This window comes from Astatotilapia calliptera, chromosome 1, assembly GCF_900246225.1.
Source record: "Astatotilapia calliptera chromosome 1, fAstCal1.2, whole genome shotgun sequence".
Classification (NCBI taxonomy): Eukaryota; Metazoa; Chordata; class Actinopteri; order Cichliformes; family Cichlidae; genus Astatotilapia; species Astatotilapia calliptera.
The window spans coordinates 32,774,698-32,799,129 of NC_039302.1; the positions used below are offsets into that span (position 1 = coordinate 32,774,698).

At 39.8% G+C, this 24,432-nt stretch overlaps 1 protein-coding gene across 2 annotated transcripts; it reads left to right on the forward strand.

The window, feature by feature from the left end:
- Positions 1–749: 749 nt before the first annotated feature.
- Positions 750–24,400, forward strand: eprs1 (glutamyl-prolyl-tRNA synthetase 1). 2 transcript variants are annotated; one of them, XM_026174993.1, is made up of 35 exons: positions 750–944; positions 3,266–3,350; positions 3,469–3,568; positions 3,649–3,805; positions 3,918–4,054; positions 4,336–4,430; positions 4,513–4,639; positions 4,757–4,949; positions 5,054–5,225; positions 6,412–6,645; positions 6,731–6,815; positions 6,942–7,001; positions 10,675–10,785; positions 12,735–12,871; positions 12,962–13,169; positions 13,242–13,354; positions 13,457–13,574; positions 14,382–14,543; positions 14,722–14,889; positions 15,155–15,382; positions 16,258–16,461; positions 16,568–16,804; positions 16,883–17,142; positions 20,487–20,538; positions 20,623–20,832; positions 21,253–21,325; positions 21,442–21,521; positions 21,614–21,715; positions 21,812–21,967; positions 22,054–22,251; positions 22,390–22,563; positions 22,691–22,851; positions 23,047–23,125; positions 23,223–23,287; positions 23,411–24,400. In XM_026174993.1, exons 1-35 carry the CDS (start codon positions 902–904, stop codon positions 23,559–23,561), a joined length of 4,935 nt encoding a protein of 1,644 aa, XP_026030778.1. In that variant the 5' UTR covers positions 750–901; the 3' UTR covers positions 23,562–24,400. The 2 variants fall into 2 exon arrangements, with proteins under 2 accessions (XP_026030778.1, XP_026030788.1); XM_026175003.1 differs by lacking the exon at positions 15,155–15,382 and having other exon boundaries at positions 751–944.
- The last annotated feature ends 32 nt before the right edge of the window (positions 24,401–24,432 follow it).

A 24,432-nucleotide genomic window follows, 5' to 3' on the forward strand; every position in this document is an offset into this window, starting at 1 on the left:
ATCCAGATGCAAAAGAGTTACAGGTAATGCATGTTGTAGGCACCAAAGATTGTATGAGGTTCATTAATCTTTCTTAGTTAACAATAAAAACCTGTCTGAATACGTTTCTCACCTGTGACTGTGTATAGATGGTTCTGTTTTGTTTGAAGTGGCAAAATTACTGTTACTGCTATCCAGAAATCCAAAAGTCACTTATGCCTATTATATGCCTATTAAGTGCAGATAAAACACGACAGAAATACACTAATATTTCAGTGAGATATAAAGTTAAAGCTAAATGATCAAGGATTAGCGAGTTAATGCAATCTTGAAGCACTGTTTAAGTATTGTAATTATTCTTTGACAACATCGTTAGTCGGCATGTTAGAAAAGACAGACCCTACACAGGCCTAGAGCTGAAAGATGAAACAGAAAAACATTGTATTGAACAGAAACTATTATACATATTAACATCAATATAACATTAAAATAATTTTATGGGTCATATTTCCTGCAAAAATACCAATTTTCTTTATCTTCTTGACCTTATAGTTATTAATGAAAGCCAAGAGAATCGCAAAAGGGTCGATAAGATACAAACTGTAAAGGTGCGACTTTTGACTCTTGGTAAATCTTCATAGATTTTAACTAATCTAAGTTGGTAAAAATGGAATTATGTGAAATAATTTGATTTGAACAACTGCATAGCAGACGATTGACCATTACAACCAGAAGAGGGCAGTAGTGTAACTCAAAGGGATGTCAGCTGCCGTAAATCGCAAAGAAAGGCGAAGAAGAACGACTCGGCTCGTTCTCTCTCCTGTGTCTGGAGTAGTGTTTTCTGTGCTGTGGACCTCTTGTACATGCCAGTTAACTTCAGCTGGGTCTCGTAACCACCTGTGTGGAAGCCGGATTTTGCAGTATGGCGTTAAATCTCACCATCAACACAAGCAATCCTCCTCTCGGTGAGTTACACCCTGAGATCCCCAAATAACGTGACTTTCTGCTATTAGCCGTGTGTGTGCATGAAAGGTTGCGAGTGACATCAGCTTTCTTACACCTGTGTGTCATACTAAACTGGAAAATATATAATTATAATATCAAAAATCAGTCGTTGTGATGAATCTTGTTAAGACAGACATGAAGATGTGAAAAAAATAAGTTGGAGTTTTATTTTGTAATTAAAACGACTTATATTTGATCATTGTACACGACCCGAATTTAATAGCAGATGATATAAAGTGTTAAAATATCGTGAAATGAGTAGTAGCTCTTGTTTCAAATAAAATATGAAGTTAAGAGTGTGACTTCATCCATAAATCAATGGAGATTGGTGATCTGTAGATGCATACAAATACTAGCTAAGGCTAGCTAGCCAGTAGGCACTTCTGAAACCAAAACCACAACACGTGAACAGTTCACGAAATGTTCTTTTTGTTCAAAACAGCGGTTCTAACTCTTATCCACCTGCTTCCACTGTAACATTTACATATCATGAGTACACTACACATAAAAAGTCTTTTTGAACTTGGAAATGAAACACGTTGGTTGACACGTTGACATTAGCTAAAGACCGGCCGGTTAGCTCAGCTGGGCAGCTTTCGGTTTTTATAAGCTGCTGAAACTGAATGCATTGTGGCAGACCACTCTGACACGTTCAATCAACTGTGGAAAATAATTTATAGGGATTATTTTTGGGAAGTTATTTCCAAAAGCAAGCTAATGAAATGAATAGCGTTCATAATTGCTGAACAGCGCCCCTGTGTAGCTATTTTTTTTTACTGAGCACAGCAGGCTGATGCAAGCCTCCTGAAACGTAGTAGAACTGGATGGGGATGATCACTCCTGCACTGTGTTCTTTCGGTTTTTTAGAAATGCAGGTGCTTGGAATGTATGCGAGGGCACAACAAATTCAGAGAGAAGCTTTCCTTTATAATGGTGATATGCCGGAATGCACCTGTAAACATACAGTTACAGCTGTACATACATGCATATTTATACAGAGCATGTATACACCAGCTGTAGACAGGCCAATATATGACTATATAAACCTTACAATAAAATCTGTAGGTATTTAGATACTTTCTTTACAGCTTTGCCTCTGTACATGAAAAAATCAAGATTGTGATTGAAGTTCAGACTTTCAGCTTTAGTTCAGGAGGTTTAACAAAAGTACTGGTTTGGGTTTATTGCTGTTTTTATACATAGTCCTCCATTTCTCAAAATTAGTTGGACAGGCACTTTTCATGGCCAGGTGAGGTCTGCTCTTTCATTATTCTATGACAAAGATAAGTACACAGTAAGTATCACTTATTTGTACTTCAAGAAGTTGGACTCTGTTGCCTTATCTAAAATCTGGAGGAAAGGGAGTACTATTTATATTTTACTGTATATACAGCGGACAATTAAGCTCTAAACCCTGCTCTTCTTTTGGTCTTTACAACTTACATCATTTTTAAGGACTTGTGTTCCACAGTATGAGCAGACACCCACCACACAGCTTTAGATTTTCTATGAATGTTAAGCCATTTTCCAAGGGAACCATGACTTTACAATATTCTACGAAACGGCGAGGGTCCGCTTTCTGAATCACTCCGGTCAAACTGGCAGTAGGAATTGTATGTTGCAGTCACTAGTGAAGTGTGGTAAAAATCCTTAGAAAATATTCACGGTAGCTCTATGAATGTTTGGCATGCTCATCAAAAGATTACATCAGTTATTCAAAGGAACGTCACCTCTGTGTATGAAATGTTCAGCAACTCTGTCTCATGGGCTTGTTCAGTGTAGCAGATTACAGAATTTTGGGGGTTATCTATTTGAGTTCTTTACCAAGGCTTGTTATGAGCTCAGAAATAAAAATGAATTTTTATTGGCCTCCTAGATTAACTGTGGCATACTGTTACAATATTAATGTGAAATTGTGAGACCTGTAACACAACTAATAATGTAATTTTGTCTGTATGTGAGCTTATGCCATTGTTCGGTTTGTTTAGTTTGAAAACAAATGAAAAGAAATAAGCAGATAAAAGGTCTGGAGTTGAATGTGGATTCAGTACAAAAAGCGTTTGAAGCAGACTGAACTTAAGGTAGGTGTTGTGCAGAGTTACGGGAAAGATTGCAGCTTGCGTGCTTTGTGTCACTGGACCAGTTCACCTGGTTGTCAGATTTCATATCTGTTTGAGTGTGCAGGTATGCAGTGATCAAATTTGACTGTTTTTTGGAGCTGTGCTTTGGAGTGTGAGAGTAAAAACACTAAAAACACTGTGTTGTCTTGTCTGTCTTGCAGGGGCACTTCTGACAGCTGAACATGTGAAGAGCAGTGTGCAGGTATCAGTGGAGGAAGGCAAAGACACGCGGCTTCACATCTCAGAGTAGGTGCCACAATTATCGAGCTGCAGGTCGAGTTTAATTTACATGCTGTACAAAATAAGAGATGTGGAGTTTACATTAGTTTATCTCAACTGTCTCTTCTCATTTTCCTTCTCTCAGTTCAGTCCAGTTCAGCGATGACAACTCTATCTGTCGCTACTTGGCTCGGGTTGCTCCTGCTCTTGGCCTGTATGGATCCAACATGATGGAGCAGACTGAGGTGTGTATGTTTGTGCATATCTGTGATGTTTTGCAATTGTTCTGAATGCTCATTTAATTTTTTCTTCATGATGTCTTCAGGTTGACCACTGGCTGGAGTTTAGTGCTCGCAGTCTGTGTAATCAGCCAGATTTGACTGTGGCACTGGCTGAACTGGACAAGGCTCTCTCACTGCGGACCTTCCTGGTTGGGCATGCCCTCACCCTGGCTGATCTGTCTGTCTGGGCTGCTCTCAAAGGTCAGTAACATCCAGGATATAACAGCTTTTTTCTCTGACTGATTTTAGTGTGAAATATATGTAACTAAACATTTTAAAATCAGCACTACAGATTGTGACTCTTTATCCACAGATCATGGGGAATGGCCAAAGCAGGGCAAATCCTTTTCCCATGTCAGCCGCTGGTTCTTCTTCCTGAGCTCACAAGTTCCTTTCACTGCTGTAGGCAACAAGTACACCAGTAAGAAGGCTTCAATGAACAAAAACAAAGTAAGTGTTATTTTGTCAGTGTTCATTGTGGCAAACTATGATTGTAAAACTGGGTGAGCATGACCCGAATCCTTAACCTGAAGATGCAAAGAAAAAAGAATAGATGTTAATGTTTATAAAGCCACCAAACATGTTGTTTTTATCTCTTTAAACTAAACTGGTACATTAAACTTTGATGTTTGAATGTTTAATGCTTGATTATTATGTTTGTGACCCATGTAAGATTAAGATATAAATGCACTTTTTAATTCCATTCTTGACTGATTGTGTCATTTTCACAGTTGGAAGGGAAAAAGGCAGATGTCGGGAAGTTTGTGGAATTGCCAGGAGCTGAGATGGGCAAGGTGGTGGTTCGGTTCCCTCCTGAGGCCAGCGGGTACGACTTGAATCTGGAGTTTAGAAGAAACGTTTGTTAATTTACTAGCTTCCCTAACTTTTTCTCTGCCTCCCTTGGACAGATACCTGCACATCGGACATGCCAAGGCTGCCCTGCTCAACCAGCACTACCAGGTCACATTTAAAGGCAAGCTCATCATGCGCTTCGATGACACCAACCCTGAGAAGGAGAAGGAGGACTTTGAGAAGGTAAGATATTATTTATTTATTTATTTTGTTGTTACTTGGATAAATAAATATAATAACAAAAAAAAAACATGAAGTGTAAGTTTTGTGTTCACATTTCTTTGCTGTGCTGCTCTTTAGGTGATCCTGGAAGATGTTGCCATGCTCCAGATCCGTCCAGACCAGTTCACTTACACCAGTGACCACTTTCCCACTATAATGAAGTTTGCAGAGAAGCTGCTTGCTGAGGGCAAAGCTTACATCGACAACACCCCACCTGAGCAGATGAAGCAGGAGAGGGAGCAGCGTGTTGAGTCCACCTGCAGAAACAATTGTACGGCTTAGGACGGGACGATGATGATGACCTGTCAGTGAATGATGAAGCCTAGCAACATGTGATTTTTCTATACAACTCCTCTCTGTGTCTCTCTCTTGCAGCCGTGGAGCAGAACATGAAGATGTGGTCGGAGATGAAAGCGGGAACAGAGTACGGTCAGACATGCTGCATGAGGGCAAAGATTGACATGAACTCCAACAATGGCTGCATGAGAGACCCCACCCTCTACCGCTGCAAGAACGCAGCCCACCCTCGCACAGGAAACACCTACAAGTATGTGGCTTTATTCTATTATTAGTCTGAATTGTAGCATTTATATACACAGAATAAAAAGAAAAGCGTGGAAAGCAGAAATTAGCATTAACACGAACAGAGGAAGTCATGTTATTCAAAAACTGCTCTGGTATTAATAACAATTTTTATTTATTCCAGTAATCAAAATCCTAAAATTGATGAGGAATTAATCTCTAGTTTCTGTGGCATCCAAAATGTTGACTATAATTTGCACTTTTTCAATTTGTATTAAAGAAAATGTGTGTTGCATACTTGTCCTGTGATTTTGCATATTGTGTTGTAGGTTTATTTTAGTTGGTCAAATTGATCACTTTTGTTCTTTTTTTTTTCATTTTGCATTAACAAAAGAGAACAGCATGAAACCAAGGTTGTTGTTTTTTGTTTTTTTTGTTTGTTTGTTTTTTTAAATTTAAATACGTGGAAATTTCTGAGCTTTATTTACAGCCTTTGTAGTGGCTCTTCACATTTATCACTTATCTCATGAGGTCTGTCTAGATGTTAACTGTCCACCTGGTAAAAATGGAGACGCATGTTTTTTTTGTTTTTTGTTTTTTAGATGCATGCTAAAGTAACCAGCAATGCGCACTGACAAAAAACAAGCAATCATATAGAACTTGGCAATAAACGTAATCCATGCAGGGGTTTAACCCTTTTCATGCATGAATTCTGACAACCTCAATCAGGATTTTTTTTCTTAAGTATTTTTATTCATCTTTAGGCATGAAACAAAGATTTTTGAACTTCATTTTTTAAACATGTACTTTTCAAAGAGTTTTTTTTTACATATCCACTTAGGTGGATAACTGATGTGTATGGAGTGACACATCAGTGTCCAATGCAATGGTTTATGTGCAAGTATACCATCAACACTGACACAAATACAAGGAAAAAGCCTTTGAATAGCTGTCCACTGTAGTGACCGCTATGCGTGAAAAGGTTAAAATGTTTTCTAAAGTTGACTGGACCACTCAAGTTGAGTTAACGGGTTGGTCATTACAGCAGCAGTCGGTCAGTGAAGGCTTTATTGTTGAGCATAACAGAAGTCACTCTGAATTTGCTGTGTTTTTGTGTACCTTGGAACAAATCACGGCGTGTGTGTGTGGTAAAAATTGAGCACATTCAGATAATTAAGTTTGATAATACATCTCATCTTCTTTGCTTTCAGCATCTACCCAACATATGACTTTGCCTGCCCCATTGTGGACAGCTTAGAGGGCGTTACCCATGCTCTCAGGACCACTGAGTATCATGATCGTGATGAGCAGTTCTACTGGATAATCAATGCTCTGGGCCTCAGGAAGCCCTACGTCTGGGAGTACGCCAGACTCAACCTCAACAACACGGTGCTCTCCAAGAGGAAGCTCACCTGGTTTGTTGATCAGGGATATGTTGATGGATGGTGAGTTTGGCTTAGTTTGTTTTGCTTTTTATCTCTCTCTCCCTTTAAGTGCTCTTTTGACTTTTTTGGGGGTCTTGTCCTTCAGGGATGATCCTCGGTTCCCCACTGTCAGAGGAGTGCTGAGAAGAGGAATGACTGTGGAGGGTCTGAAGCAGTTCATAGCAGCCCAGGTGCATTTTAAAGAAGATGCAATAATCTGTGCTAAGTGAAAACCACAATGTTGATGCAAATGAGTACATTCTTAAATAAAAATGTGCTTTTTTTTCCTATTTATTAATCCCTGTTTTTTTCCCTAGGGTGGATCAAGGTCTGTGGTTAACATGGAGTGGGACAAGATCTGGGCCTTCAATAAGAAGGTACATTTAAAATTTTGTTATATTTCATCTGTGTCGAAATTTTTGTCAGTAGAACATTTAAAATGTTTCTGATCATGAATTTTAATCAGTTGTTGTTAAAGCCTGTTTAGCTTTGCTGCAGCAACACAAATAAATGTATTTATTGGGCTTATATGAGCACAGTGAGCATAAGTTTGATATATTAAATTGCACACAAAATAACTTTATTTCCTGCTTTGTGAATTAGTTTTGGATTTTTCTTCAGTCAAAACCTGACTTATATGTTAGAGATGTCACGTGTGAGCATAGAGGTATAAGTGTAAATCTACCAGCGTTCAAGTATATGTAATGAATCTGTAGTAAAAAAAACAGGCTCTGCAAATTCACTGCTGGCATGGCTTTGCTCTTTTCATTCTCTTAAATGCTTTCATTTGCCACCTCCTCTTCTGCCTCATTACCCCCAATCTCAGCCTGCTTATTAACCCCAATAACACAGAAAACCTGAAAAACCAAACTAGTTGCTTCATTTCACGTCCCACATATGTTGGTATTCATGATTTGATGTCCTCATTTTCAACTGTCTGGACGTCAGTGTTGCTTCCTCTGTGTGGTCTTCCTTGCTGGCACTTGCTGCTTCATCCCAGAGTCAGGAAGAAGGTGTGAACCATCAGTTTAAATGTAAAGAAAGTGAAAGCAGTTTTTTTTCTCTCAAAAAATAAACAAAAAACAAAGTCTGTTTTAAACGTATGACCTATACAAGGATTTATATTCAAGGGTGGTTAAATTCAACAGCTACCAATTGGCAGTGATCATGTCGCAGTGAGGTCGATTTAAAGACAGCTGTCTCTGTTTTTGCAAAGGTCTCATGTGCATGTTCAACTAACCAGCTGCTCCTTGCAGTTGTCAGATAGTTACATTATTCTCATAAACTTTCTTCATGCTAGCAAGGGGATGTTTTAAGGTGGCTGTTTTTTTTTTGGGTTTTTTTTTAACAGGTATTTAAGAGATGAGTTTTGTCTAATTCTATTCTGCTAATCAAGACTTTGTAACTGTGAGCAGCTGTCTGCTTTTAATTCACCTTTTATTTTCCTTTTATTATATAAATCTTCAAATATGGAGCTTTTTAACAGACAGTTTACTCACCAGTGCCTCGTACTGTTCCTACCATTCCATCCTAGTGTCTTTGCAGGCATTTGGGTTTGAAAGCATTTGATTTAGCTTTACTTATTTACTTATGTTTTAAGCTCAACCAAAATCAAGTTAGAAATAGGGCATTAATGGCCAACACAATAATGAGTTGTAATGATAATGATAATAGTAATAATAATAATTGTTACCTGTTACATATTTGTTAATGATCACTTTCATTTTTGTTTTGGACCACATGAATCTCAGTGAATGTGATTCCACTGTGTGCTTTAGTCTTATGTGCCAGAACAGGTCAGGTCAGTTTTTAGGAACTTTACACTGTTGGTCTGTTTGACAAGGCTAAAATATTTTCCTGTTGTTGAAGTAATATACCTGCCATTTTTAGGCGTTTTTGAATAGTAGCCATTTTTCCACATTGTGTAAAATCAAAACATGACTTCAAAGCTGATTTCTAGGTGTGTATTGTATCTTTGGACTGTACTGCAGTGGTTTTAAAGGGTTAATAATCCAATATAATCCTTATTCATCTTAAACTCGACCATTATGTAGCTAATCAATTCACCCACGGTAGCTCTTGACCCTCCATTAAATAAGCTTTATTCTGATTTCTGTTAATAAGGGCAGCCAGAATTTAACAGCATGTGGGAGGAGCTTTTATGCTGACAGCAAACTGATGACCATATTAGCAATATCCACAATTACTGACATCATAGAGACACATGCTTAATGGCTCATGCACCACTGGTAGATAAAACAAGGCAGAATAAGTCTTCTTTTATTGAATGTAATGGATAATTACACCAAGCTTAGTGAAATAAAGTTGGCTCCATATTAGTTTATTCTTTAGTTGCTTAATTACTCTCATCACTCAGCTTTCACTTCCTCTTCTGCTTCCCCTGTTTTGATTTCCCTGTCGTCCATTTGAAAAAATTATAATTCACTATTTTATTCATACATGCATTTGTGGTCAGGGCGTTGGACGTTGACATAAGACACAAACCAAATCAGGAGAGTGTAACAAAGCAGCAAGGATAAGTTCTGTGAATGGATCATTCTGTGTAAATGTGTCTGTCTCTTCCTCTCTCTCTTCCTCTATCGTATCTGACATTAAACAGCATCTCACTCTTCTGTTTCCAAGCTGCCCGTTAGCTGTCTGAAGGTACTCCTCCACCTCCTGCTCCTCCTGCTCTTCCTCATTGTCACTCTCCCTGCTTCCATCATGTGCTGGTTAATCTGAAAGCCCGCCAATGGCTTGCGCTATTTTACCAGCCCAAACAATAGGATTCCAAACAATAGGTTGGCACAATGCAACAGACAATTTTAAGTCAATACAAAATAAGGTTTTTAAAATAGTGGTTATTTAGGGTCACGTGACTGTTGGCTTCCCTTCCCAAACATTCTGAGTAAAGTAAATATGGTTGTTTTTATTCTATACATGTTTACACAGATTGAACAAATGTCAAATCTAAAGCATATTCACTGAAGATACAGGAAATGCTTCAATATATTCCATATTAACTGCCCTGAACAGCATGTTTATAACCAAAAAGGCAGTTTGTCTTTATCTTCCTATGAATCTGTTGTCTCTTTTTCATCCTTTACGCCACTTCAGTTTTATTTATGTATTTTTTGTGATGAAGAAGTTGCCCTTTCATATAGTTAATCATGCATTACTGAGTGAGAACACCCAAGTCTTTAATTTGTGAACAGGTCACAGGTCTTCCAGTGGCAGATTCATAAAATGGTACATATTGGTAAGACAATTTGTAAAGGGCTTCATACAGAATGTGTATGAGATCTTAATTTTTATGAAAATAATATGTGAATTGTTACCCTGACAACTTTCAAAACCATGTTTTGTTTTGGTTTTTTTTGCTTTTTTCTCCCCATTTTAAGATTACATTCAAGCCCACAAGGGCTGATATTCTAATCAACCAAAGTTGTTGATCTTTAACGTAGTAAACTTGCATCAGAGAAACCCGTGTGCCACTGAAGCACATCAGTGATGGTTGCAACTTTTCTGAATGTTTTTGTTATATTAAAAAAGATTTTTTTAAATAGACAAAATGACTTGAAACTTTTTAGCAGTAGTATCTGTGAGAAATGGTGACTTTTATGACTAGATCTTCAATAAATAACTTTGTGGAACAACATGAAAAGTGTGTGTACGATACGTTATAATCAGTTATGAAAACGTTTTTTCAAATCCTTCAGTTGTCATTTACATCCAGGCTGGCTGGTAAAATAGTGGAAGCGGATAGCGACTAAGTAAGCAGCTGAATAAAAGCTTGTTTCCCAACTTGCATACAGTCATTATTCACTCTTGAAATCATCTTTTTTTTTCCTCCTCTGGCTTAGTTTTATTTATCGCTTACTGAGCTGAAGCGTCTCTGTCCAGATTTTTGTTTCTTTTTGGAGAAGCCTTCAAAGTTGCATCATATTTTGCTTTTTTCTTGCATTACTCAGCTTTTTGTATGTGAAGTGCAGATTTTTCTTTTACTGACCTCTGCGTGTGTATATGTGTCTCTCTCTGTTGGTGTTTTAGGTTATAGACCCGGTAGCTCCCAGGTACACAGCTCTATCCAGCTCCTATGTGGTGCCAGTGTCTGTCCCAGAGGCTACAGAGGAGATGAAGGAAATTGCCAAACATCCCAAGGTTTGAGGGGATTTTTTTGTTTTGTTTTTAACAGCTTGCTGCCAATTTTGATTACTTACATATTTTTGTCCAGTTTGTCCCATCAAAACAGCTGTCATTTAAATCTCATTGTAACTGATTTTTAGGGGTGCAACGATATTCGTATCGATATTGAACCGTTCGATACAGTGCTTTCGGTTCGGTACGGCTATGTATCGAACAATACAACATTTGTAATTTATTTTATCAACTTTCCTTCTGACTATGCTGTCTGTGTTGAGCGCTCAGTGAATCTGCGTTCGACTACTCCGCCTAGGCTGCACTGTCGAGCGCAGATCCACTGAGCACTCAACACAGACAGCATAGTCAGAAGGAAGAGCGCAGGGCAAGCTAGCAAGACACATGGACCTCCCCCACCCTCATTCAGATCTGGCGTTTGGAATTATTTTGGTTTTCATGTGATGTATGACCCTGAAGGTAAGCGAGTCATGGACTAAAGTAAAACAGTATGTTGGATGTGCCATGCAATGCTCAATTACATGGGTGGGAACTAGTGTGTTAGTGCAGTTAGCTCGTTAACGTGGTGGCCGTCTAGCCCCACACACGGGGTGATCTGCGGTAGCTCGTTAACGGAGATTTGCCGTGTTGTGGCGTTAAGGTCATTTCAACGAGATTAACCTGAAAGCACTAGTGGGAACACAACAAATATGACTGCACATTTATGCAGACATCATCCTAGTGCAAAGACCAAAACAACAAGCATGCTACTAACTTTAGCCGAGTCATTTAGACAGCTGTTAGCACATGATTCTCCTTATGCTGCTGAGAATATAGCCCAGAAGAAGCGGATAGTATAGCTTTTATTTTGGAAAGAGACATTTCTCTGTAATAAACTCTCTTTTCAAAATCTATCTCTGCCCTGCCCGTCAGGCTATTGTAGGAAGGAAAAATATATGTCAATGCTTTTGCATTCTTTCAGAAATGTAGCTGGGTAATTATGTCATTGGCATCGGTGAGCCACTGTCAATATGTGACATATTGAAATCGCGTTTGAATTTGCGCTTGTTTTTTTGCTTTCACTTTGCAATCACCGAACTGTGTATAGAGAGCGACAGTACTGATTGGTGAGTGATGATAATTTGTGCACCAATTCCTCTGACATCGTCTTATTAATCGTTAGCTTACTATGCAAACATGACAAGTGAAATCTCCTGCAGCTTAAACATGTGAGAGGTTGATCGCGCAGAGAATCGCTGAGCTTATGTGAGTGCGTGTGTAAAAGCATTTCAGTTCTGCTGAGCCAAATAAGACAGGTCAGGGTGAAGAAGTGACAGCCAAAGAAAAGCTTACCACAAAACGGAGAAGTTATGACAAATCAGACTATAAGGCAAAAAGAAAGTGCAGCTTTATGGTTTCATGGACAAAAGAATTTCTGTGGCTGCAATATGATGAGCTATATAACCAGGGCTGCACATAAGTGGTCCGCAGGTGCGCATTCGCTGTCAAAATAAAAAACACGCACAAGGGTTAGGGTTAAATTTAAAAACTGTACTTTTGAGTTAAAATATATATTTATAATTTTAATAAATGACAAATTAAAAATGCTTGAACATTTTTTTTGTATCGAAAAAATATCGAACCGTGACACCAAAGTATCGAACCGAACCATGAATTTTGTGTATCGTTGCACCCCTACTGATTTTATTCCTAAAAATCTTTTTAGCTCTAACATGTCTTGTGTTACTCTCTTTTGGGAAGAGCACCTTGGTTTTTAAGCTGAAACATCTCCGTTAATAGCATTCAGCATCTTTTGCTATAAGGACTGACTCTCCCTTACTTGAAAACCAGCCACTCCAGGAACTGCAGTTTATGTGACTTGACTATAGCATGAGTCAGTTCACTGATGCATACTTACCAATGTAGCTTTGCTGCAGTGCTACTGAGCTGATGCCATTTCTGTGCCTATCTAGAATGCCGAGGTTGGGATGAAGGAGGTTTGGTATGGTCCTAGAGTTCTGATTGAAGGAGCCGATGCTGAGACTTTCACAGAGGGAGAGACGGTTACTTTTATCAACTGGGGCAACCTCATCATCACCAAGATCAACAAGTATGACCATCGTTTAGATGATCTGTATTTCTTTTAAGAATCAGAATTCCCTCTGATCTGTTCATGCTGTCGCCCTTTCTTATCACTTAGAGGGGCTGATGGAAAGGTTTTGTCCATGAAGGCAAGCTTGAATCTGGACAACAAAGACTACAAGAAGACAACAAAGATCACTTGGCTGGCTGAAACAAACAATTCCCTCCCGGTGCCAGCCATCTGCGTTAACTATCAACCACTCATCTCCAAAGCTGTCATCACCAAAGACGACAACTTCAAGGACTACATTAATAAACATAGCAAGGTCAGTTATTTGCTCTGTGTGTGCATTATACTGCATGGATGTGGTTATTTTATTATCTGTTTTTGATCTCAGTTGGAAGAAAAGATGCTTGGTGACCCCTGTTTGAAGAACCTGAAGAAAGGTGACATCATCCAGCTCCAGAGGCGGGGCTTCTACATCTGTGACCAGCCTTATGAGCCACTCAGGTAAAGAAGTGGAAACCCGAATCTGCTCAGTACCAAAACACCTTTTGGGCATGTATCCATTTTTTTGTATTACTGTTTTATTAACTGGGGTTGTGTCTGCAGTCCCAACAGCTGTAAGGAGAGTCCTTGTGTGCTCATCTACATTCCAGATGGCCACACTAAGGAGATGCCAACAGCTGGATCCAAGGAAAAGAGCAAGACTCAGGCTTCTGACAACACAGTGAGTATTCAGTAAGGGGTTTGCAATTATACGCCTAATGGTCCTGTATGAAAGACATAAAGTCATCTGAATTACTTAAAGTTTGCTCTGATGTTTGCGTTGGATGTACTAAGACGGAAACAAAAAGCACAGTACAATTAGTGGCAGTAGCAGGAACCTACCCTGTGAATCCTAACTGGTTTAACCAGTAAAGCAAATGCTAGACTAATAATAGGTGAAAACTAAACAAGGTTCAGGCCCAGTTTGAAAGCTACCAGTCGGCCTTTTATATTATTATTTGTTATTGCCTTCTTGCTTCTAGCTTAAAAGTTGAATATTAGTGAAAAGCTAGCCTCCTTCTATTATACTTGTTGGTCACACAGCGTGTGAAGGATTTTATTCTGGGAATTTTATGTGGATTTTATTCATTCCTACTTTTGAAGAGAATGTATTGTGTGTGTGTGTTTATGTCCTAGTGTGTATATACACCAAAGGAAAGTCAAACCTACCTGTCTTAATTATTATGGATAAAAGATAAATGGATGGTTATCTGCTAAAACTATTAAGTCATAATACTTTTCTGGTTCTTTACTTCTTCAGAGTTTTATCACGTGTTCTTTTTTTATTGTTAGCAACAGTAGGCAAACAATATTTATGTTTGTAGCGTCTTTCTAAAAATAAAAGTAAATAAATAAAATTCCCTGGCATCTAGGGCCTTCAGGGCATCAGCTTAGCATGCAAGCTTGGAATAAAATGGGATAAAAATGTGAGACATCTTGGATAAACTGGTAACTGACAGTTTCTTCATCTTCATCTCTGTTGTATAAGCCTGCCAGCCCTGCCAAGGCTCCTAAAACCTCTGTGCCAGCCCCAGCAGCTGACCTGTTCTCAAGCATTGTAGCACAGGGCGAAGCTGTCCGCCTGCTCAAAGCTGCCAAAGCTCCCAAGGATGAAGTGGACAAGGCTGTTAAGCAGCTGCTTTCTCTAAAGGTATGCTGGCTTTAAATAAAAGTATTATAAAGATAAAGACATGTGCTGAAGTGATCCTTCTGATCCTTCTGGCAAATATTAAATCCAAATTCTCTTGAAATTGTCAGGAGTTGATGTTCAAAAAGGGCTTTGCTTGAAAAAAAAAATACTGACAGTCTCATCTGTTCTTTATCTGCAGGAGCAGTTTAAGCAGCAAACCGGTGTGGAATACAAGCCAGGCATGGCTCCTCCAGCCTCAACGCCAGCCCCATCTACCTCATCCTCAGACTCAACGTCCTGTCCATACAGTCGTGTTGTCCAGCAGGGTGAGCTGGTCAGGAAATTGAAAGCAGAGCAAGCACCAAAGGTAAAGGGCATTTTCCAATCCATAGTCACATCTTCATCTGTTTGTCAGATCTTCGTTTTATGCCCCACGTTGTTTGTCCGCTCGTTTTTTGTGTCCCATCTCATATCCGCTGAATTCGTGCGTCAAAAATCACTTGTCTGGTCCTTCCCTTGTGATGTCCCACAACATTTGTCCAGTGACCGTTCCACCTCCTCGTGCCATTTGCATGACAGTCAAGCTTATTCTGAAATACCCATTACTATAAGATCACTTTTAATGGTACCAGGACCAGATTGACGCTGCAGTAAAGCAGCTCCTCGCTCTCAAGGCAGAGTTTAAAAAGCTCACCGGTCAGGATTATAAACCAGGGATGGCCACACCCGCCCCCTCTGCTTCATCTCCCGTGACTGCCACCTCTTCTTCCTCGCCACCTTCTTCTTCTTCGGGCCTGTATGAACATGTTGCACAGCAAGGAGAAGTAGTGAGGAAACTGAAGTCGGAAAAAGCCCCCAAGGTATTCAAATGCATGATGAATACAGACAGTAGAAAAATTCCTGCCTTATTCATATGCCACATTCCGGTCACCTCGGAAATCGGATGTCAGAAATTTGGAGTTACTTAGTCTGAAACCACTAATACTTATTAATGTTACTCAGACACACACACAAGTGTTAAAATAAACAATCCATCCTATCATGGCTTCAGTGCCGAACCAGTTAGATTTATTCTTGGAAACATTACGTGGTTCCTGGTAACAGGGCTGGTACAGATAATTGTACGTTTGATTATTTCTTATTTTGGCATGAATTATGTGTCACCACTTAAAAAAAGAAAGAAAGAAAGAAAGAAAGAAAAAAATTACTTCTCTGACTCTTCTTACAAATACCCTAGTTGAAAGTGCTTTGTCTTTATTTGCACACATTTTCTGCACTACTTTAACTTTGTTTTAGGGTTTTAAATTAATTTTGCAGTAAATGTTCCGTATCGGCATGTGCTTAACATACTTGTTTCACACAATTATAACAGTGCTTATATTAAAAATGTGTGTGTATTTGCTTTATTACTATTACCAAATTATCTATTTTCTCTAACTGCTGTCTGCGAGAGGGTAATCCAGAGGGATTGTACTGATCAGAGTGATAGCTGAACACAAGGCTATAGGCAAAAACTGCTAAATGTCTGAATTAACATCAAAAATGCATGACCAATCTTAGGTAATACAATGATCTGACACCTGATAGAAAAAAAAAAAAACTGATTGCTGTCGCCAGCATGTAAATTGTGGGAAAACAATATTCACCATGCACTGGAATGGGAATATTTTTACCCACAAAAATCCTAAACATCGTAATAAATTGGGTTACAGTTTCCTTGTTTCATCTTCTTCAGGACCAGCTTGATGCAGCAGTGAAACAGCTGCTTGCTTTGAAGGAAGAGTACAAACGTATCACAGGCCAGGAGTATAAGCCTGGAGCGGCCCCACCTCAGAAAGCACCCGCTCCAGTCCAGAATGGCTCCACCAATGACCTCTATGAGAAGGTCGCTGAACAAGGAGAACTGGTCAGAAAACTGAAGGCTGAAAAAGCTCCTAAGGTGAGATTTTACCATTTGCCTAAATTTTTGAGGCTCTGTAGCTTTCAGTAGTCCTTGAGGTGTTGACTTTGACTTGATGTTTCTCCTTCCATTGGTTCTTTTTCAGGATCAAGTAGATGCTGCAGTGAAGCAGTTGCTGGCTCTGAAGGCAGAGTACAAACAGAATACTGGAAAAGATTACAAACCGGGATTACAAGCCCCAGCTACCCCTGCCCAGACCCAAACCCAGGCCAGCTCAGCCTCCACTCAGTCTAACTCCTCTCTTCAGGCCCAGGAGCTGTTCTCACAGGTGTTCCAGCAGGGAGACCTGGTGAGGAAGCTAAAGTCTGAGAAGGCCCCCAAGGTAAGAACTTACAGAGTGGTATTAAATACAACTAAAATTGCACAGACATAAACATAAACAATCACATCTCCTTTTTAGGACCAGGTGGACGAAGCTGTGAAGACTCTACTGGACCTGAAGAGCAAGTACAAGACTCTCACTGGACAAGACTACAAACCAGTGGCTGCTGCTGGTGGTACAGGAGGAGAGGACAAAAACCGCAAGGAGAAGGAGAACAAGTCTGAGAAACAGGGTGGAGGAGGGAAGAAGGGTAAAGGAGACAAAGGAGGCCAGAGCAAGGAGTCCTCCGGAGGAGCAGGAGGTGCAGGAGAGGGTCAAGGACCCAAGAAACAGACACGGTGAGAGACTGGAAGTACTCCTTCACCCATCTCTCTTCACATATTTCCAAATGCAGATGAACTAGCTCGGGCTTAAATTTAGATTTCAATTTTCAGCTAACACAGTTTTTGGTTTAAAATGGGTCTCCATAACAACAACTCTGATATGATTTCAGCTAAAATGATAATCCTTTTTACATGCAATACCATGAACATTGAATATTGAGGAACATAGTAGTATTTTACTGTTTGCATTGCATACAAGTTATTGTTTGTCTTTGGGTTTTCAACACATTAAAATGTGTTCTTTGGGTACATCTGACTGTGATGAATGGGGGAAACATTTATTGGGGAAGAAAGCAGATTATTGTAAAAGAAATAGCACAGCTGTCTGTAGTTGGTTGTCCTTGAATTTGCTGAAAATTGACAATAAATGGAGAGTTAAATTAAAGCATTTACACTTGGTCACATTCTCATACATCTGATTTGAGTTCATTAGAATATGCACGGTTTGGTAAACATATATTTGAATGTTTAACATGAAACCCCCAGCAGGTGATGGAGGTTGTACTCCAATGAGTAGTACATTTTAAGCAGAACTGTTGTTGGTATGAACACCACCAGCTTCCTGTCAGGTGTCTTGTCTTAGAACAATAAACACACACACACACACTCACACTCACGCACAGGTATTTGGGTGTGTTGATTTGGAAACCGAAGATGGTTGAAGCACAAGCCTATGCTGCTGTTTCTTACCGACTGAGGAGGGTTTTTGAAATCAGATTCGGTGAGTCTGACGTGGTTGCTTTTTCCTGCATATTCAGTGCCTGTTGTGTGCTAAAATTACTGGCTTTAAGATGGTGCTACATTACTAATTTTTTTAATATTCATGATTTAGCCGTTTGTCAAGAGAGGGCACTGTTGCCATGGTTGGTCCAGATTGAAATATCTGTTTTCTATGATCACCACAGCATCAAGAGGTTGATATTTTTGGCTTTTAGTGAATCATCTTGACAACTACCGGCTGTATAGTGATGGAATTTGTTGTAATAATATAATAATTATAGGTTCTGTCTGAATTTGCGCCTTGTTTACTGTATAATACACTACATTTAATGTGCCTAAAAGTTATCCAATAAAACAAATGGTACATGTCTAAATATAGGGAGTGGTAAATAAGGGGCTAGGGCAGGGGTCTGCAACCTTTTACACCCAAAGAGCCACTTGGACCCGGTTTCCACGCAAAAGAAAACACTGGGAGCCGCAAATACTTTTTGAAATCTAAAGTGAAGATAACGCTGTATATATTGTTTTTTTTTTTTTTTGTCCTTTATGCTTTGTGTGAACAACTAAAGTAAGTAAAGTTTATTTATTAAGCGCTTTTCACAGACAGGCAGTCACAAAGCGCTGTACACAAATATTAAAATAAACAATACAATCAATAGGCATTATACACAATGTAAAAGATCAAATGTACATAATGTAAAGAATATAAAATACGTAGATCAACAAAAGGCTTGTATGAACAGAAAGGTTTTTAACTGCTTTTTAAAAGAATCCACAGAGCAACTAAGGTGTGTTGCTTATGAAATTCATGAAGTGCTACAGAGAAAATTACATTTATTTATGTAATTAACACATTTTGAACTCTTAAAGAAAGATAACAAAAGGAAAGACACCCAGCTGAACTAAAATGATCCATGTAGGAAACAAACTGTTGTGAGCCGCCACCCTTATATCGCCTTTGGGCTTTTGGAGCCTTGAACTGACTTTTAAAAAGTAATTGGGGAAAAAAAGCACTATGCTGCTAAAAAAAAAAATAGATATTTGCAAAATTCTGCCTAAATATGTATTTTACCTGGTTAATGTGTGTGGCGGGGCGTGGTCTGCAGCGCCGCTGCAGGGGAGGCGGACGCACCTGAGCGGCACCCGCAATCGTGCCTCACTGCCTTAAAGTCTGTGCTCTCTCTGCTGTTGTGTTGGTGTGTGTCGGGCTGTGAGCTGAAAAGCTATAGCCGGCTGTATGCGTACAGCAGCCGTGTGTGAAAAGTGGTCAATAAAGAGATGCTGAAAAGCGTGTTCATGCAAACATCGTCGGGTCTGCGTGATATGTTTACAATAAGACTTCTGGTCCCGAACCTCTGCGCACAGCGTCTGCTGTCATCTGTGAGGCGTGAGCGGTGTTTGTTTTTAACGTAGTTCACGGTGAAGAACAACATAATGTGGATCCGAAGATCCATAACTGGCCTACTTGGTGTTGAAAGTCTCGATAAATGCACAGCGTTTTGGCGGGTATATCGGCTTCCGCGAGTGTGACGCTTATTTTGAGCGATGAAAAAATAATAAGATATAATTTTATTTTTATATTTCAAAATCACAATAATCTTCCAATTTAGAACTACAAGTTAAAAAAAGAACTAAACACAAATAAAATACACTTCAGCTAAATACTTCTAATTTATTTTCCCAAACCACCCGGAGCCGCAGGTTGCCGACCCCTGGGCTAGGGGGAGAGTTAACTCCTTAACGCCTGGTGCATCATTTTTGATGCACCCAAACAATACATATTTACAATACATATTACTTAAAAATGTAATAAATGGCAAACATGATACAAATAAAAATGTTTAAAATTCTCCTGTATGTAAAATATTGTCTTTTTTTTTTTTAATTGCCATATGGTTCAATAAAAGCTACATTTTTAAATAAGTTGCATTTTCTAGCAATTGTTTCCTGACAGTCGCTCTGACACTCCCCTCAGCCTGAGCAGTGTTTTGTGTTTAGGATTACTAAATGCTAACCCACTGAATTAATGCTTACCATGTTGGCATGCTAAAGTTCTAGACTGTGAGTACAAAGCCTTGATACTAACATGGTTTTAGACTCGTAGTCTTGTTTTTGGCACTTTTGTTTTTGCACACTTGAAGCTGTCAGTTGGAGACCTGCTGGGAGAGAAAAGGGTTTATATACGTCTATATGGATATATAGAAAGTAGATTTTGTTCCTCAGGCAGTAAAAGTGTCATTGTGCCAAAAAAAAAGGATTATCATTTTGCCCTCATGCTCCAGCTCTGTTTTGTCAGTTAGCTTTAGAAATACAGTTTGCTTTAAGCAGCATGATGGACTTGACTTGAAATTGCAGTCATTACTCTTGTGTTTGTGCACTCAGGAGCAGTGATCACTAACCAAGAATTAGCTGATTGTTGTGTTCGTGTTTCTCTGTCAGTGCTTCATCACCGCTTTCTCAAATTTGTGAAGAAAATAAATGAAATTCTGTCGAAGAAACACATGATTAACAATAAATTGTGCTTAAAAGACCTATGAAATGTTTCTATAACTCTTACTCATTTGTATATCTCCTGTCAGGTTGGGTCTGGAAGCCAAAAAAGAGGAGAACCTGGCTGACTGGTACTCTCAGGTGAGTATCACCCTTTACTCCAACAGCACAATTTGCTATGTCAGTCAAAATCTTCTGTTAATATTCCTCTCTTGTCCTCCTCAGGTCATCACTAAAGCTGAGATGATTGAGTACTATGACGTCAGCGGTTGCTATGTGCTGCGACCCTGGGCTTTCTCAATCTGGGAGTCTATTAAAGACTTCTTTGACAAGGAAATTAAGAAACTGGGTGTGGAGAACTGCTACTTCCCTATGTTTGTCTCTCAGGCAGCTTTGGAGAAGGAGAAGTCCCACATTGCAGACTTTGCTCCAGAGGTAAATGAGACTTTGCACGGACATCTTCTGATGTTTACAAAAAGCAAACTGGGCAACATAAATTAAAGAAATAGGCAACTACAAGAAATCATAATGATATGCTCGCGCATGCATTTATGGATCAAGCACAGTCTTGATCCATAAATGGGACTCTGCCATTATTTTTATGGTCTTCCGTCATTTATATCCTAGTGATGTCAGGAGGTTAATTGAAAGGTTCAAGTCCTAACATTTAAGGTGGCTGTCGTAAAAATTCTCTCAGCAGGTCAAAACAGTCAGTCCTAGCTGCCCAAACAGACGAGTGCTCTTTACAGAAAGAGCGTGTATGAGATAATCATACAAATAAAACTAGTAGTAAAAATATAGAACTGTAAATGTGCAATATCCTGTTATTACAGTTTTGGTTTCTCCTTTTTTAAGGTTGCTTGGGTAACTCGGTCAGGAAAGACTGAGCTTGCAGAGCCCATCGCTGTCAGACCCACCAGTGAAACAGGTCTGAACCACAGCTCTTTGGCTAACATAAAGCTATGCAGACTCACATTCAGCATATCAATTTGAAAACATTTAACATTGTTCCTAACCCCATTTATCTCTCTTTATTCACCTCAGTGATGTATCCAGCCTATGCAAAGTGGGTCCAGTCTCACAGAGACCTGCCAATCAAACTCAACCAGTGGTGTAACGTTGTGGTCAGTGTTCCCTTCTTTTCTTTAGTTAATGGTTGCAAGATTGCTCATGGAAGAGCACCCAGTTTAGTGTGCATCTCTTCTCCATTGTATAGAGATGGGAGTTCAAACATCCCCAGCCTTTCCTGAGGACAAGAGAGTTCCTGTGGCAAGAGGGACACACAGCATTTGCCACAAAGGAGGAGGCAGCTGAGGAGGTAATATACATGACAGAATGTAAAACAGTCGTACCTAGGCAGACATGTTCGAGTACAGTTTTTCTGGAAGGCTGTTTATGCGTCATCTGTATGCAGGTTCTGCAAATCCTGGATCTATATGCCAGGGTGTATGAGGAGCTAATGGCCATCCCTGTGGTAAAAGGGAGGAAGACTGAGAAGGAGAAATTTGCAGGAGGAGATTACACAACAACCGTGGAGGCATTCATCTCTGCCAGCGGCCGAGCCATTCAGGTAACACACTGGCTTTATTCTCTCAATCCTCTTACTCAAGTAAGCAAGTAAACATTGCATTGAAGCAAGAGTCCCCTTTTCCTCAGGGTGCCACGTCCCACCATCTGGGCCAGAACTTCTCCAAGATGTTTGAGATTGTGTTTGAGGACCCCAAGAGGCCGGGCGAGAAGCAGCTGGCTTTCCAGAACTCGTGGGGAATCACAACCAGGACCATCGGTGTTCTCGCCATGGTCCACGGAGATAACATGGGACTCGTGCTGCCACCCAGAGTGGCTTGCCTCCAGGTGAACACTCAGTCACATGTACACATGGGATTTTATTTTTGTAACAGATGAAGATGTTAAGGTCCTTTTTTTAATTCTATTATATTGATGTAAATGATGCTGCAACAGCCAGTCTAAGATTTCTCTTTCCTTTCCCAGGTTGTCATCATTCCTTGTGGGATCACCGCAACCTTGCCAGAGCAGGAGAAGGAGGTGCTGTTGGCTCAGTGCACCAAATACCTGAAAAGGCTGCAGGAGGCTGGTATCAGGGTGAAGTCTGACCTCCGAGACAATTACTCACCTGGCTGGAAGTTCAACCACTGGGAACTCAAGGTCATTAACAACATGATCATAATCCTTATTATAGTTTTAACCTGATGCAGAGGATATTAATTGGAAAAAAACAGATGTCAGTTTGGTTTCTGACTCCTTGTTCTGTATGCTGGGGTCTCTCATCCAGGGAGTGCCTATCCGACTGGAAGTGGGCCCTAAAGACATGCAGCAGAAGCAGTGTGTCGCAGCGAGGAGAGACTCAGGAGCAAAGGTGACAATACCAGAGGCTGAAGTGGAGAAGAATCTGCTCAACATGCTGGAGGACATCCAGAACAGCCTGTTCAAAAAGTATGTTATACTTACTACACTGAGGTTTTGTTACAAATGGACACATCCCCAGTCGAGGACAGTTCTACCACAGGGCTTTTTGTTAGAGGATTTAATAATTGATACAAGTGTCAAAGTTAAAATATAAATAAGTGTACACAGATTCTGTGAGATTACATGGTGTCTGTAAACACTTGGTTAATGTCTATTTGTCAGAGCTTCAGATGATCTGAAGAGTCACATGGTGGCTGCAGACACAATGGAGCAGTTCCAGAAAGAGTTGGACCAGGGCAAGGTGAGTAACACAAACAAGCCACAACAGCTCAGACATCTCACCGTCTTTCCTCATCAGAATAAATAATTGATCTCATATATTTTCCTTTGCTTGATAGATTGTCCAGATCCCATTCTGTGGAGGAATTGAATGCGAGGACTGGATCAAGAAAATCACTGCTAAGTAAGTCTGACATATTGGTATTGTATACATAATGTTTCCTGTGATTTCCCCCACAGTTTGCTTGTTGTGCTCAGAGTGCTTAATTTCCACCACTGAAGGACTATTTGCTTGATCTTTTTTTAGGGACCAGGACCTGGAGCCTGGTGCTCCGTCCATGGGAGCCAAGAGTCTCTGTATCCCATTCACTCCTCTGAAGACCCTCCAACCTGGACAAAAGTGTGTCAGCGGCAAGGAGCCGGCCCAGTACTACACTCTGTTTGGACGTAGTTACTGAGCACCTGCTCTTCTGGGACAAGAGAATAAGCATCTTAGTAGAAAAGGGCTTTCCCACCTTCTCTGTAACTGTTTTTCCTTCTTGGTGTTTAACTTAAGTGAGGTGACTAAACTTTGGGATTCAGGAAGGGAACATGCTCTCTTTGTTTTGTTTTGGGTTTTAAAAAAAAAACAAAAAAACATGTCATCATTGTTACAACACTTTGGAAATGGAGCGGAGACAAGAGATGTTTACTCTTATAGCCGTTAATATCTAAATTGTTGATTATCCTCTAAAGGGCCTGTCAGAAAGAGACTCGCTGTCCAGAGGGGGACACAAGAATGGAAATGGCCAGGAGTTAGGCAGGTGTGTCAGCATCAAACATCTGATGAGTGAAAGCAGCAATTGTACTTTATCTGGACTTTGAAAAATATTCAAGAAAGTGGTTTTAAACTCCATACCTAAAATGCAAGATTTTCTGTACTTGAAAATTGATGAATTAAGGATGTTTGGCCTTTTTGTAAAACTCTCAAAGGAGAATGTTACTGATGGGGAGGGGAAATCCTGAGAACTACAATGTCTCTTTGCCTGGCAACAGCCCCATCTCCCTCACAGCCAGACTATCTCAGGAACTCTGCAAGCACTCTTGCGGTTTTGCAGTTTTGTCAGCCCTGCTCTGTCTGTATGGTTACAGTATGTGGCTTTATATTTAACGGCTTAAAAAAAATCTCTTATCCCCCTGAGCCAAATGGTGCAGCTGTGATGAACCATGTGTATTGTCAATATCGCCTTCTGTCTCTTCTCTCACATGAAAGATCTCTGCTGCCTGTCTAAAATAAAGTAATTTCCATGGCAAACTATCCAGTGTATGTGTGTGGTTATGTTTTGTTAT

Coding starts and splice junctions, on each gene's coding strand:
- eprs1 (XM_026174993.1), top strand. CDS start 902: ATGGCGTTAAATCTCACCATCAACACAAGCAATCCTCCTCTCG. Junction 15,383..16,257: donor AGTCGGAAAAAGCCCCCAAG/GTATTCAAATGC, acceptor CATCTTCTTCAG/GACCAGCTTGATGCAGCAGT. Junction 21,522..21,613: donor ACCAGTGGTGTAACGTTGTG/GTCAGTGTTCCC, acceptor TCCATTGTATAG/AGATGGGAGTTCAAACATCC.